The 12,828-nt window shown below is 39.0% G+C and overlaps 1 protein-coding gene across 1 annotated transcript; it reads left to right on the forward strand.

Annotated features, from left to right (window-relative positions):
• Nucleotides 1–5,818: 5,818 nt before the first annotated feature.
• On the forward strand, nt 5,819–6,200 carry LOC118577931 (40S ribosomal protein S14). Its single transcript, XM_036178568.1, has one exon. It carries the CDS (start codon nt 5,819–5,821, stop codon nt 6,146–6,148), a length of 330 nt encoding a protein of 109 aa, XP_036034461.1. The 3' UTR covers nt 6,149–6,200.
• Nucleotides 6,201–12,828: the final 6,628 nt, after the last annotated feature.

Raw genomic sequence — 12,828 nt, forward strand, 5'->3', positions numbered from 1 at the left:
TATGAAGACAAATACAGACATTGTGAAGTGAAGAACTATTGGTGTGCACTGCAGGAGACTTAGGGACGTGGAGAGCTGTGGTATCTTCATAGCATTTAAGCAAATTGTGGATATGAAGAAAGTTACAAGGCAAGATAATAAGTTTTGGTAGTTATGAAGCCCTTATCTCTAGTGGAAGTGTTTTCACTAGGCACCACCTATTCATCTCCATTGCCATTGCTGTTTCAGTAATTACTACAACATAGGAATATTGGAGACTAGTCAATCGCAATAGCTAACAAGGAGGATATATATCCTGAGCAGGCATGCTATTCTCATCATTTAGGCAATAAATGATACCTTTTTAAAGGGACCAAGATATACTGACAGCCATGGTCAGAGTCACTCTTTGAGATATTCTGCTCAGTCTGCAGTACTGGACCAGAGTGTGGTTTCTCAAAGGCTATTATTAGTGAGAAATGTTTATAAGCCTATTGTCTTATAAACAGATTTGTTGAAAGTTCTCTCACACACCCACACACTTACTCAGGGAGCAGGATTCCTCTTTCTGTTTCCAAACAGCAGAGGTAAGGAAAGTGGAAGAAAGATGAATAATTGAAGGAACCAACTCCTAACCTGCAGCAGTAGAATCAGGAACCTGATATCCCACAGGACCCAGAACACATCAACACCATGGCTGTGAACAAAGACATCTTACTCATCTATGTTGCACAGATGTTGCTAGGAAGATGCATGTGAAATACTTGGCATAGGGTGGGTCTTTCATAGGCTCTATTGAAACTGCATAACTATCAATCATGAGAAACAAGCAAAGTCCAACAGGAAATGCCTAATATGTTGGAGAAGAGCTTCAGTCCCAAAGAATAAGTGCCATAAAATTATAAATATGATCTCTCTTGGTGTTGTGAGATTGTTGGGAATTTGGGTGGTGTCATTTTTGTTGCTGATTTTTACTTGGTCCAGTTATCTTCAACCTCTGGAGATCTCTTGTGAGGTTCTGTTCTACCACAAATACTGTTGGTAAAGCTGGAAATCTTTATCAGTCTTCTTTGGTCTACAGAGAGAGGCAGGTCACAGGAATTTTGTTGCATGTGGATCTAGCACTGGAGAAAGTAAGTACACACCTAGGGGATTTCTGAAAAGATTCGGACATTCTTTCTGTCCACTGGGGAAGCCTCGCAGGGAAAGCTTCCAGTTACCTCACTAACTAATGGGAATAAGGAAAGGAGTGGGAAGAATATTGGTGTTGGCCTCAGGAGGTCTGAGTTTGGAGCTCATCCCTTTCATCTTGGAGGCCTTTGGCATATTAACTTCACTGAGCCTCAGTCAGCTTATCTAAAATGTAAATAATGGGGCCAGATACTTACTATTTTCACTAAGTGATATAACTTGAAAGAAAGCTTTTCACAAACTGTAAAATACCACCAAATGTGAGTACTAAAACACTCACCATCATTAATTACAGTGATGGAGTATATATGAGAGTTGCTGCCAGTTAATCCCTGTGTGTCACCACTGTCCCGTGACTACTGTCCTTATCCTTCAGGATACACAATTCATTCTTCAATGGTTCAAATAAGGAGACATTAATAAGCTCCTACTTAGATCTGTGTGGGTTCATTTAAGGAAATTAATGGGATGATGAGTTTCCAAGATGCCAGAAACAGCTAGAAGCAGTTATTGTTTCTACTAGAGTTCAATAAAGACTGAAACCTTGTAGAGGAAGAAGTCAGCCAGAGGGATGCAGCCATTACCAGGTATATGTCACTGAAACACAGACTTCTAATTTCAACACAACAATCTCTCGCTGATAAAACCCACACCTAAGACAGTCATCAAAGGATCAAAATGAAGCAATTCACAGAATCAAATCTTCACAAATGAACATGGTCTTCTTTCAATCCCTATATTCAACTCTTCCTAATGTTTTGTGACTGGTTGCCATTAGGCAGGATTCTGAGTCATCCAAGTCCATCTTCATATCTGTCACATCCTAGCTGTGTGGTCTTGGTGATTGACTGAGCCTCTCAGAAGCTCAGTTTTCTCATCTGGAAAGGGGGACCTTTAAGAAGTCGAAGCCATAAGCTAGTGTAAATATCCAAAGCAGGAATGTCAGTCAATAGAGCACCTCCCAAGGCAAGCACTCCATGTTAGGGATGCTGTTTTTCTCAGACCCTGTCATTACTGCTTTTCTTTCCTCTGCTCGGCACCAGAAACAATTGATGGAAACCTCACCTTCCTCTATCTTTGAGCTACTTGATAATTTCACCTCCTTTTTCTGCATCTTCTATTTCTTTTGTACTAGACTCCTTGGTGGCATTTATAGCATCTCTCATTGCTATCCCTAAAAGAAGTTTCCTTCCCTCAACTTCAGTGTTAGTATTGCATTGTTTGGATAGAATGTATCGAAACCATATATATTCTTTTTCCAAAAAAATATGCCCTTTTACTCTTACCTTAAATATACACACATCACCCATTTGTTTAAATCTGAAAAAATCTTACCTCTTCCTTAACTCTTGCATTCAATAAACCATGGGGCCATGTATTTTAAATATGAAAATACAGCTGGAATCCACCTGCTTTCCTCTGTGTCTAGCAGTACGAGTTCTTTGTGAGTCATCAACACCCCTTGCCAACTTCACTGTAATATATTCCAATGTGGTGTTACTGCCTCTTGTCTCTCTCTACCTCTTCTCCACACTATAGTTAGAATTTTCATTCTAAAGAAAACATTTTGTCACATCTCCTCTCAGTAAAATCTCCCAGTGACTCCTGTTACTTTTATTAGAAAGACCGTGCTCTTAATTGCTAGCAAGACTTTTTATGTCCCAACTAATGCCACTAGCTGGATATTCATCTAGGGAGCCCCTTTCTCTTAGCCCCACAAGTCCCCAAATCCTTCTACTTTTGCTTTCTTATGGGTGGTGTATGTCCTAGCCAGGACCCTTTACCTTCAATTTGCACTTGGCTTTGCAATTCTCTTTCCATTTCCACCTCTAGCTAGATACCATGTCCTCCATGTTCTGAATCTGATGCAGTTGGCGTCCATCTTCCTGTTACGTTTCTTTAGCTTTGAATTTCTGGCTCTATAAAGACAGGAATCACACTGATCTTTGATCATATTTCTAACATTTTGTCTAGTCTCTGACACTTTTTAATAAGAAATTTTAGCCAGATAGTTCCCATCTTATCTCCATTTTCCAATTTCATCTAGGAGTCTAAAATTGTCTCCCAATTACACAGAAAAATCTATGGATTTGCAGATGACTTTGATCTTATAATAGTTAAAGTGGAGACACAGCTCTAACTTACAAATGCAATGCTAGAGCTCCAATCTACAAAGAACCTTGGGCTTCTACATACAGGTCAACAAGCATGAAATGTAACAGCCCACACTTTCAGAGCACTTTGGAGAAAGTAAGCAGAAACTTGATTTTAAAGATGAGCAATACAGCATTTGTCTTTCTCATGTCTGGAAAGTCCTTTATGCTGTTCACACATATATCTGTGGTAGGTATTGTGTTCCCTGAAATATTGTGTGTTCCCCGGAATAAACATATCTGGGGTCAGAGAACAGACAGCCACTAGAACAAAGCCAAAAATGGTGGCTAGAAAATGGGAAGAGTAAGCCATAACAGAAGTTGGGTGGTGGTGGTACACGCCTTTAATCCCAGCACTTGGGAGGCAGAGCTAGCCGGATCTCTGAGTTCAAGGCCACTTTAGAAACAGCTAAGCATGGTGACCCACACCTTTAATCCCAGAAACCCAACCTTTAATCCCAGGGAGTGGGGGCAGAAAGAGAAAGATATATAAGGCATGAAGACCAGAAACCAAAGCAATTAGAGAAAAGCATGTAGTTAGTTAAGCATTTGATTAGTTAAGCATGCAGGCTTTGGAGCAACACAGTTCAGCTGAGAGCCATTGGGATGAAGACTCAGAAGCTTCCACCCTGAGGAAAAAGGATCACCTGAGGAACTAGCAAAGTGAGATAGCTGTGGCTTGTTCTGTGTCTCTGATCTTCCAGCATTCATCCCAATAACTGGCCTCAGGTTTGTTCTTATTAACAAGAACTCTTTAAGATTCATGCTACATATATCCATAACACAAGTGAATTGTCTTATTGTTCTTGGACACTCTTGTTACTATTCCCCTCTTTTTATATGCATGGGATTTGTCATTAGACCAAATCATAAATGTTCACATTTCTGCAAATAACACACCTCAGCCAGAAAGACCTGGACAGGATGTGTTGATACTATCTTTCATGGTCTTGGTTTTTAATCTTTACTCCTAGCTAGAATTCCTTATTCCATAAAAATTTATTTGACTAAATGAAGTTTGTTCATACACAAAGAATATATGTTTTAATAATGAAAGGTCTTGGATTATAGAGTTAGGGTTTGACAAGTGTATCTTAAACTAGTCAACAAAAGAAATGAGTTTATCTTTAAGACCCTGCATAGTAGTTCATGGAGAGATTGGGCCTGATATAGACTAAAGAAAGCATCGCTATACTCTAGTTGCTGCTAGTGAGTTGTTAAGTTTCATTTTCCACTCCAAAAGTCCAGGCTAATTCCCATCCTCTACACTGTTTCATAAAACATGAGCAAAGAAGCATTAAGCTTTTCTATAATCATGAAGCAAACAAACAAGTTTGCAGTTGTCAAAGACTGATAAAGACTGTACAATCCAGTATGTAATACAAGTGAAGATGCTGGAAGACTTCCTGGAAATTTGGAGAAGGGGAATGCAAGGAAAACAGAAATGTTTCCCAAACAAGAGAAATGTTTTGTATGAACAAGCACCATATACCCACAAGAAGGAATACAAATATATGGAATGAAAAGCAGTGGGAAATAAACGTGTAGAGATGGTCAACATTTGTAAAGAAAATATAATATTAAAAATTTAGCTTGTGCTGGTCATGGTGGTGCATGATTATAACTCTAACAGTCAGCAGGTGAAAGTACCATAATCAGGAATTCAAGGTCATCCTTAGGAGCACAGTGAGTTTGAGACTAGCCTGGGATATAAGACCATATATGTACACATGCAGATTTATGTGTGTTTGTGTGTTCTACATATAACTTAGTGGCCTGCTTTTGAAGGAATCTGACTTTAATTGGATTAAGTTGCATTGAGGAAAAATTCACTGCATGGATATTGATTGTTAATTTTTAATGCAGAGAACTAAGTAAAAAGGTTTGAAGAGTATTTATTGCTCATTTCCTATGAGCACCTAGAATAGCAAATGCTTTGACTACACAATTCTACAGAGCCTACATAATAACTCTCTTGGTAGATGCAAGTCTGCTTCTCTTTTCATGGTGAAGAAACTCAGGCCAAAAAGGTTAAGACATATTTCCAAGTTACAGAGTACTTAAGCTATAGCTCAATCTAGGTCTTTCAAAATCGAGAACCTGGGCCTTTGTCATTCACAGCATGAAGCGTCTCATGAAACTTCAAAGACGGTAATAGTGATGAGTTGAGGTAGAATTTGCTTCTTAAATTTTAAAATTCATCTCCTCTCATCTTTACAAACCCTTACCAACAAAGCTGTTTATAAGAGGGGGAAAAAATCACCAAATAACTAATTGTCAAAGTTATGGTTACTTTAATAATGTCCTAATGTATTATATGGGCAGTCACATCAAGACAATGAAAGAGACAATCATCCATCCTCGGGTCCAGACCCTAATAGGAAGTATGGCTATCTAACAGCAAAGAACACAAATCAGCAAGTACAGATGGAAGCATTTGTCTTGAGAAAGCAAAAATCCTTCCCACTAGGGCTATAGACATAGACCATTAGAAAATGCTCCTCCGTCTCTTTGCGGTGGAGGAGTCTGGAGACGACGCTCAGAAATGGCACCTCGCAAGGGGAAGGAAAAGAAGGAAGAACAGGTCATCAGCCTTGGGCCATCAGGATGTGGCCCAGAGGTTCAAGGAGCTGGGCATCACTGCCCTGCATATCAAACTCCGTGCCACAGGAGGAAACAGGACTAAGACCCCTGGACCTGGAGCCCAGTCAGCCCTCAGAGCTCTTGCTCGCTCAGGGATGATGATTGGATGGATTGAGGATGTCACCCCCATCCCCTCTGACAGCACCCAAAGGAAGGGTGGTCGTCGTGGTCGCCGTCTGTGAACAGGACTTCTCAAATTATTTTCTGTTAATAAATTGCTTTGTATAAGCTAAAAGAAAACAAAAAGAAAATGCTCCTCCATCAAGGGATAAAGAGCTACAAACTACTGAGAGAGGGAGATTCAGTCTTCTCCAGAAACAAGACCATTGAAAAGTAATTCAATCCTAAGTGGTCAGCCTTAAACACAGCATATAATAAATGGATATATGTGTATACACGTATATGAATATGTTATATTATAATGATTATTAAATAAGAGGTCAGTAATTTGAGAGAGTAGGGACAGCATGGGAAGAGTTAGAGGGGGAGAGAGAGGAAAAATTATGTAAAAACAGTATTCACATATGGTATTCTAAAATTTTAAATGTAAATTAAAAAAGTAAATGTTCCTCTACACTAAACACAGTGGGATTTCAGAAGAGCAGATTACACACGACAGGGTACTGCTTCTCCTGCAGACAAGAGTAGAAACATGGGCAACAAATAACACCATTTTGTCCTATACAAATACACTTTAGGATAGAGCTATGTGTTCAGATACTTCCTGTAGTTCCCAAAGCACTTTAGCATTCATTATTGCACTTGAACTTCACTGTAGCCCTTGAAGTCAAAAGCACGGGTACAAAAAGGTTAAGTGATTTGATTCCCCCCAAATCAGATGGCTAGTAAGCTGACTATCTAGCCTTGCAAAGCTTCCAACATTGTTTTTCTAAAGTCATAAGGACAAGTCTTATCTAACCACTTCACAAATAGTGTACAGAGGTCAGGCAGAGAGAAGGACCTTGAGAACAGTGTGGTTAGCCTCTTACACCCCACTGTTGAGCATTTTCCCTGAGTTCTATCTGAAACATTAGATGATTACAAGAAGAAAACAAACACTGAAAACAAAAGAAAACAAAAACATCATCATTCAGACCTGTCCATGTTATGGCTTTCTTCATGTTTTAAAAAGAACGAGGAAAGGAAGGGAGGCAGGGAAGGAGAGAGAGAGGGAAAAAAAACAGATCAGCCCTAATTAAAAAAAAAAAAAAAACACTAGTTATTCTGGTCCTTGACATCAATACAGGCACAATTATTCGTGTAAAAATAGCTAGTTCTGACAGTTGTTAAGAAAGCCTTTCTCAGAGCCACTGTTCTGTGTAAGTGATACCCATGGGGCCTGTTTAGAGAATAAACTAGATGGTCTCTAGAGTAACATTTTTCTGCCTATTCACACCACACTGCCTCAGTCTCCACACCTGAATACTGTGAATCACAAGGCAGTATGCTATACATAAGCTTATTTTAAGAAAAAATGTTAAGCATGTTTTATTGCAAATCCACTGCTCCATTCTAGGTGTGCACAAAGCTAGTATTAAGATGGGTTTCCCCCACCAGAATGTGTTGGTTGCCTGTGCTTTTCTTGTCAAATAAAAATAAAAATAATATCACTGCCTGACCATTATCTAAGAGTTTATTCTCTATATTTTTCCTAGATTTTGACAAGTCCCAGTTATATATAATATATATATATATATGTGTGTGTGTGTGTGTGTGTGTGTGTGTGTGTGTGTGTGTGTTTAAATATATTTTGAGCTTCTTATACATGAAAAAGGTCCCATTTCATTCTTTAGCCTTTGACTATCCAGTTTTCCTAGTACTATCTAGTTAAGAAATGATTCTTTCTCGCTGTACACTCTTGGTTCTGATGTAAAGATTAGTCAACTGTACATGTATACCTGCTTTTTGAAGCATTCATTGTCATCTGCTTTTAGTCAGTACTATATTATTTTGATTTCTGTAGCTTCAATATATTCAGAAATCAGGAAGTGTGGTAGTGGTGGTGATGGTGGTGGTGGTGGTGGTGGTGGTGGTGGTGGTGGTGGTGGTGGTGTGTTTATTTCTGGGTTAAACTTGTTGTTTAGGGTCTTTTTAGTTTCCCTATAAATTTCAGGACTTTTATTATATCTGTACTAAATATGTGAGATTACATAAAATTAATCTGTGTTTGTCTAGCAAGTAAATCAACAAAAGGAAAATATAACCTACAGAACAAGAGAAAATATCTGTTAGCCACATACCTGATTTAAAAAAAAAAACAACTTAACACAAATAACCCAGTTTTAAATTTTTCAAAGACATTAGCAGACAAAATTCTAAAGATGAAATTCATATGGAAAATTAAAGTGTGCTCAATGCCAGTAAAATCATCAGGAAGTGCAAGTCAAAGCCATAGAGAATCTCCTATTATATCTATTGGGATAGATATTATAAATATGAGCTGGTAAAGACATGGAGAGAAGGCACCTCTTGAATACTTTGAGTGGGGATATAAAATGATGTACCCATTATGGTAAACAATATGGAAGTACCAAAAATACTAACAAGAGAGCTAACATTCACGTTAGCAAAATGAACAGGTTTACAACCAAAGAAAATAGAACTAGTGTCTTCAAGAGACATCTATATTCCCCATATTTGTTGACATTGGATGATGTTGGATTCTCAGTCACCAAAAATTAGAAAAAGCCTAAGTGTCCTTTGATGGATAAATGAACAAAGAAATTTATATATAAAGAAATAGTATTTGACTTTTAAAAAGAAAGGAGTATTGTCAGATGTGAATAAGTAAATGAACTCTGAGAACAGTATGGTAAGAGACATAAGTCAGACACAGAAAGATAAATATTGTATGATAACTATATTGTGAAATATAGATGAAGTTGAACTTAAAGAAACAGAGTATGGGCTTGGCTGGAAAGATAGTTTAACAATTAAGAGCACATACTGATCATGAAGTGGATCCAAATTTGAACAATAGTACCCAGCACAAGTACTTCTCACATCAGCCATGCAAAACAAGTGTCATTATTAAACCTACTTTATAGACCAGAAAATGAGTGTACAGAGTGACAAAGCTAGCTAGCAGATCTTGAACCTCTTCAAGGTGGCACTGGGCTCTAAGATAAGCAATCATCTTCCAGACCCACTGGATTTAATCACTACTCAATATTACTACTACAGGGACAAATATAAAGCAAACAGCAATGAACAGATCATTGAATTTAATCGAAGTAAGTGTTTGAGAATGATGCTCATTTCCCATTCTGACAAAGTAATTCTGTATCATTTCTGTGTCAATACTATAGAAAGTATTCAGGCATGGTCTCTAGTGCCTGCTCCAGAAGCAGAGCTGTACATTAAAGCTACAAGATGACTCTCTATCACCATGCCATTGTATTAGCCAGCTGGGCCTCAGGAAACTGACAAAAATTATGGTTGAAGGTAGAGCTTGGGAGACACCACCTCTTCCTAAGGTGCATTGGCAATTAATGGCTATTGGTAGGGTGCATTGTCAATTAATGGCTATGGGAGATGATTAATTGTTATCCACAGTGGTGTACCCACTGGTTGGTTTACATTGCTACACTAAATGACACCCTCACACTCATGTTCATGCAAGTAACCCTACTTAAATTCAATGGGTCACAAAAAAGGCATGAAAGTTTGAAAGAACTTGTTGGAAAAAAAGAGTTTCAGCAAGAGAGAGAAGTTAATATAGATAATGACAGGAGCACATGACCAAAATGCATCCATGTGCATGTATGAAATTTTCAAAGAAAAAAAATTTTCAAAATTTTCAAAATAACATTTCACATAGGAAATTTCTCTCTTTTTTAATTAAGAAAATTTTTATTCATTTCACATACCAACCACAGACACCCCCTCTCTTCTTTCCTCCCACCCTACCTCCCACCTTCCCCTCCCACCCATCCACTCCCCATTTCCTCATGGAACAAGGTAAGGCCTCCAATGGGGAGTCAGCAGAGTCAGTTGAGGCAGGTCCAAGCCCCTTACCCTGCATCAAGGCTGTGCAAGGTGTCCCACCATAAGTAGTGGGCTCCAAAAAGCCAGCTCATGGACCAGGGATGGATCCTGATCCTACTGCCAGGGGACCCCTTAAGCAGATCAAGCTACACAACTGTCTCCTTTTTGCAGAGGGCCTAGTCCAGTCCCATGGAGGCTCCACGGGTGTTGGTCTAAATTTCATGTGTTCCCACTAGCTTGGTTTGGTTGTCTCTGTAGATTTCTCCACAATGATCTTGATGCCCCTTGCTTGTAGAATCCCTCTTTGCTCTCTTCAACTGGACTCCTGGATCTTGGCCTGGTGCTTGGCTGTGAATCTCTGCATCTGCTTCCATTAGTTACTGGATGAAGGCTCTATGGTAACAGTTAGGGTATTCACCAATCTGATTACTGAGGTAAGCCAGTTCAGGCAACTTCTCCACTATCGCTAGTAGTCTAAGCTGGGAGCATCCTTGTGGATTCCTGGGAACTTCCATAGCAACAGATTTCTCCCTATCCCCATGATGTCCCCTCGATCACAGTATCTCTTTCATTGCTCTCCCACTATATCTCTGTTTTAGCTTGACCATCCTGTTCCCTTATGTTCTCATCCCCCATTCCCTACCTTCTATTGCCTCCCTCACTCCCAGTTTACTGATGAAGATCTGATCTATTTCCACTTCCCAGGGTGACCCATGCATCCCTCTCAGGTCTTCCTTGCTACCTAGCTTCTCTGGAGCTGTGGGTTGTAGTCTGGTTATCCTTTGTTTTATATCTGGTATCCACTTATGAGTAAGTACATACCATGTTTGTCCTTCTGAGTCTGGGTTACCTCACTTAAGATGATATTTTCTAGTTCCATCCATTTACCTGCAAATTTTATAATATCATTTTTTTAATCCATTCTTCAGTTGAGGGGCATTTCCAGGTTCTGGTTATTATGAATAATGCTGCTATGAACATAGTTGAGCAAATGTCCTTGTGATATGCTTGAATATTCCTTGGATATATGTGCAAGAGTGGTATAACTGGGTTTGGAGGAAGATTGGTCTCCAATTTTCTGAGAAACAGCCATTTCTGAGAAATCTGATTTCCAAAGTGGCTGTACAAGTTTGCACTTCCACCAATAGTGGAGGAGTGTTCCCCTTGCTCCAAATCCTCTCCAATATAAGCTGTCATCAGTGTTTATCTTAGCCATTCTGACAGGTGTAAGATGGTATCTCAGAGTTGTTTCAATTTGCATTTCCCTGATGACTAAGGATGTTGAGCAATTCTTTAAATGTCTTTCAGCCATTTGAGATTATTTTGTGGAGAATTCTCTATTTAGCTCTGTAGCCCATTTTTTAACTGGATTGTTTGGTATTCCACCCCCACCTACCTCTGCCCCAGGAAATCTCTTATGAACGTAAGATTTTGGACAAAAAGAAGAAAGATGAACATCAGGAGAATGATGGAAATATGGATAGAAGAAGGAGATGAATCTTTATGCTGTTCTAGTAGTTTACAAAGAACTTGTATGGTCTGGGTAGAGTTGGGAAAAACTGCCAACATTAGGCAAGGCCCTAATTGAGTTATGCACTTTACAAATTTAGAAAGCATCATCTAGCACTTTTCTGAGCTAGGTTGCCCTTTTGTTTTTCCAAGTGACATGGCACATAAAAGCAACAACAACAAAAAATACTCATTATCTGGATAGCACCAGCTATGAGCTCTGTGCCAAGGGTCCCCACAAGCCCTTTATATGCATTACTTCTCTTTTACAATATTATTTAGGAAATTGCTTACATTTTTCTAGCACTTAAACAAATATGTCTCAGAATATGCCCAAAATCATTCTTCTAAGCCTAAAACAAGAATCTGAATACACTGACTCTACCAAAGCCTCTTCCACTCACATTTCCCTCTAAAAAATGTAGGCCTCTGATTAGACATTCCTTAAATCCTGAGCTAGTGACCACAATTCCCAGGAGATCAGGAAGTAACCATGTCTTATTTACCATTTAACCTTAACCCCTGGAAAAGCACAGTTGATGCAAAGGAACTCTTTAGTAATTGTCAACAGAAATATCAATCTGAACAACTATTCACAATAAAAATAGTTCCACTCAAATGAAGAAAATCAGGTGAGAGACCACAGTGCATAGGAACTGCATAATAAGAAGTGATGCACTGAAGAAGATACAGAAGACATTTTTAACATTTCCAGTATCACCAAATCACTAGCCAAATGGCAGTAAAGCACAGGGAGATATTCTACCCTCTGAGGGAAAAAGAGGAAAATGAACTTAGAACACTGCCTTAGAACCCCATGGCAGTGCACCAATAGAAACCCAACACAAGCCAAATCTTCATGGCCCCTTCCTACAGAAAAGTACCCACAGGCTGAGTCTCTGGACTGCCCCAATACCCCAGCATAACCTAAAGCCACTAGGAGATGGAATCAAGTTCTGACCTACAGCACACTTCTGAGTAAAGTGGAGTTGGGAGAAGAATAACTCATAGTGTTAGGAAAACTCTGAGTTAGCAGCTTGGATTTCAACCCAGCTTTGCAAGAGACTTAACAGTTAAAGGATTCTAGCCCAGGATAGTACCTACCATGTTTGCACTAGATTTAAAGGGCACCCTGGAGTTGTAACAGCTGCAGCAATCATAAACCTAAGTTCCACATCAAAACACTGGCTTGAAATTTCAGGCTGGGCATGCTGTTGTAGGATCACTTAAGATAAATGAAATCAGAAGGAGTTATAGCAAAAGCTTCCTTCTTCAATGGCCAAACATCACAAATGGATGAAAAGAACTTAGAGAAAGATGATGTTGCAGTAAGTATCCTGAAAGAAATGGAAATATCCAAACTTTG

This window comes from Onychomys torridus, chromosome 2, assembly GCF_903995425.1.
Source record: "Onychomys torridus chromosome 2, mOncTor1.1, whole genome shotgun sequence".
NCBI lineage: Eukaryota > Metazoa > Chordata > Mammalia > Rodentia > Cricetidae > Onychomys > Onychomys torridus.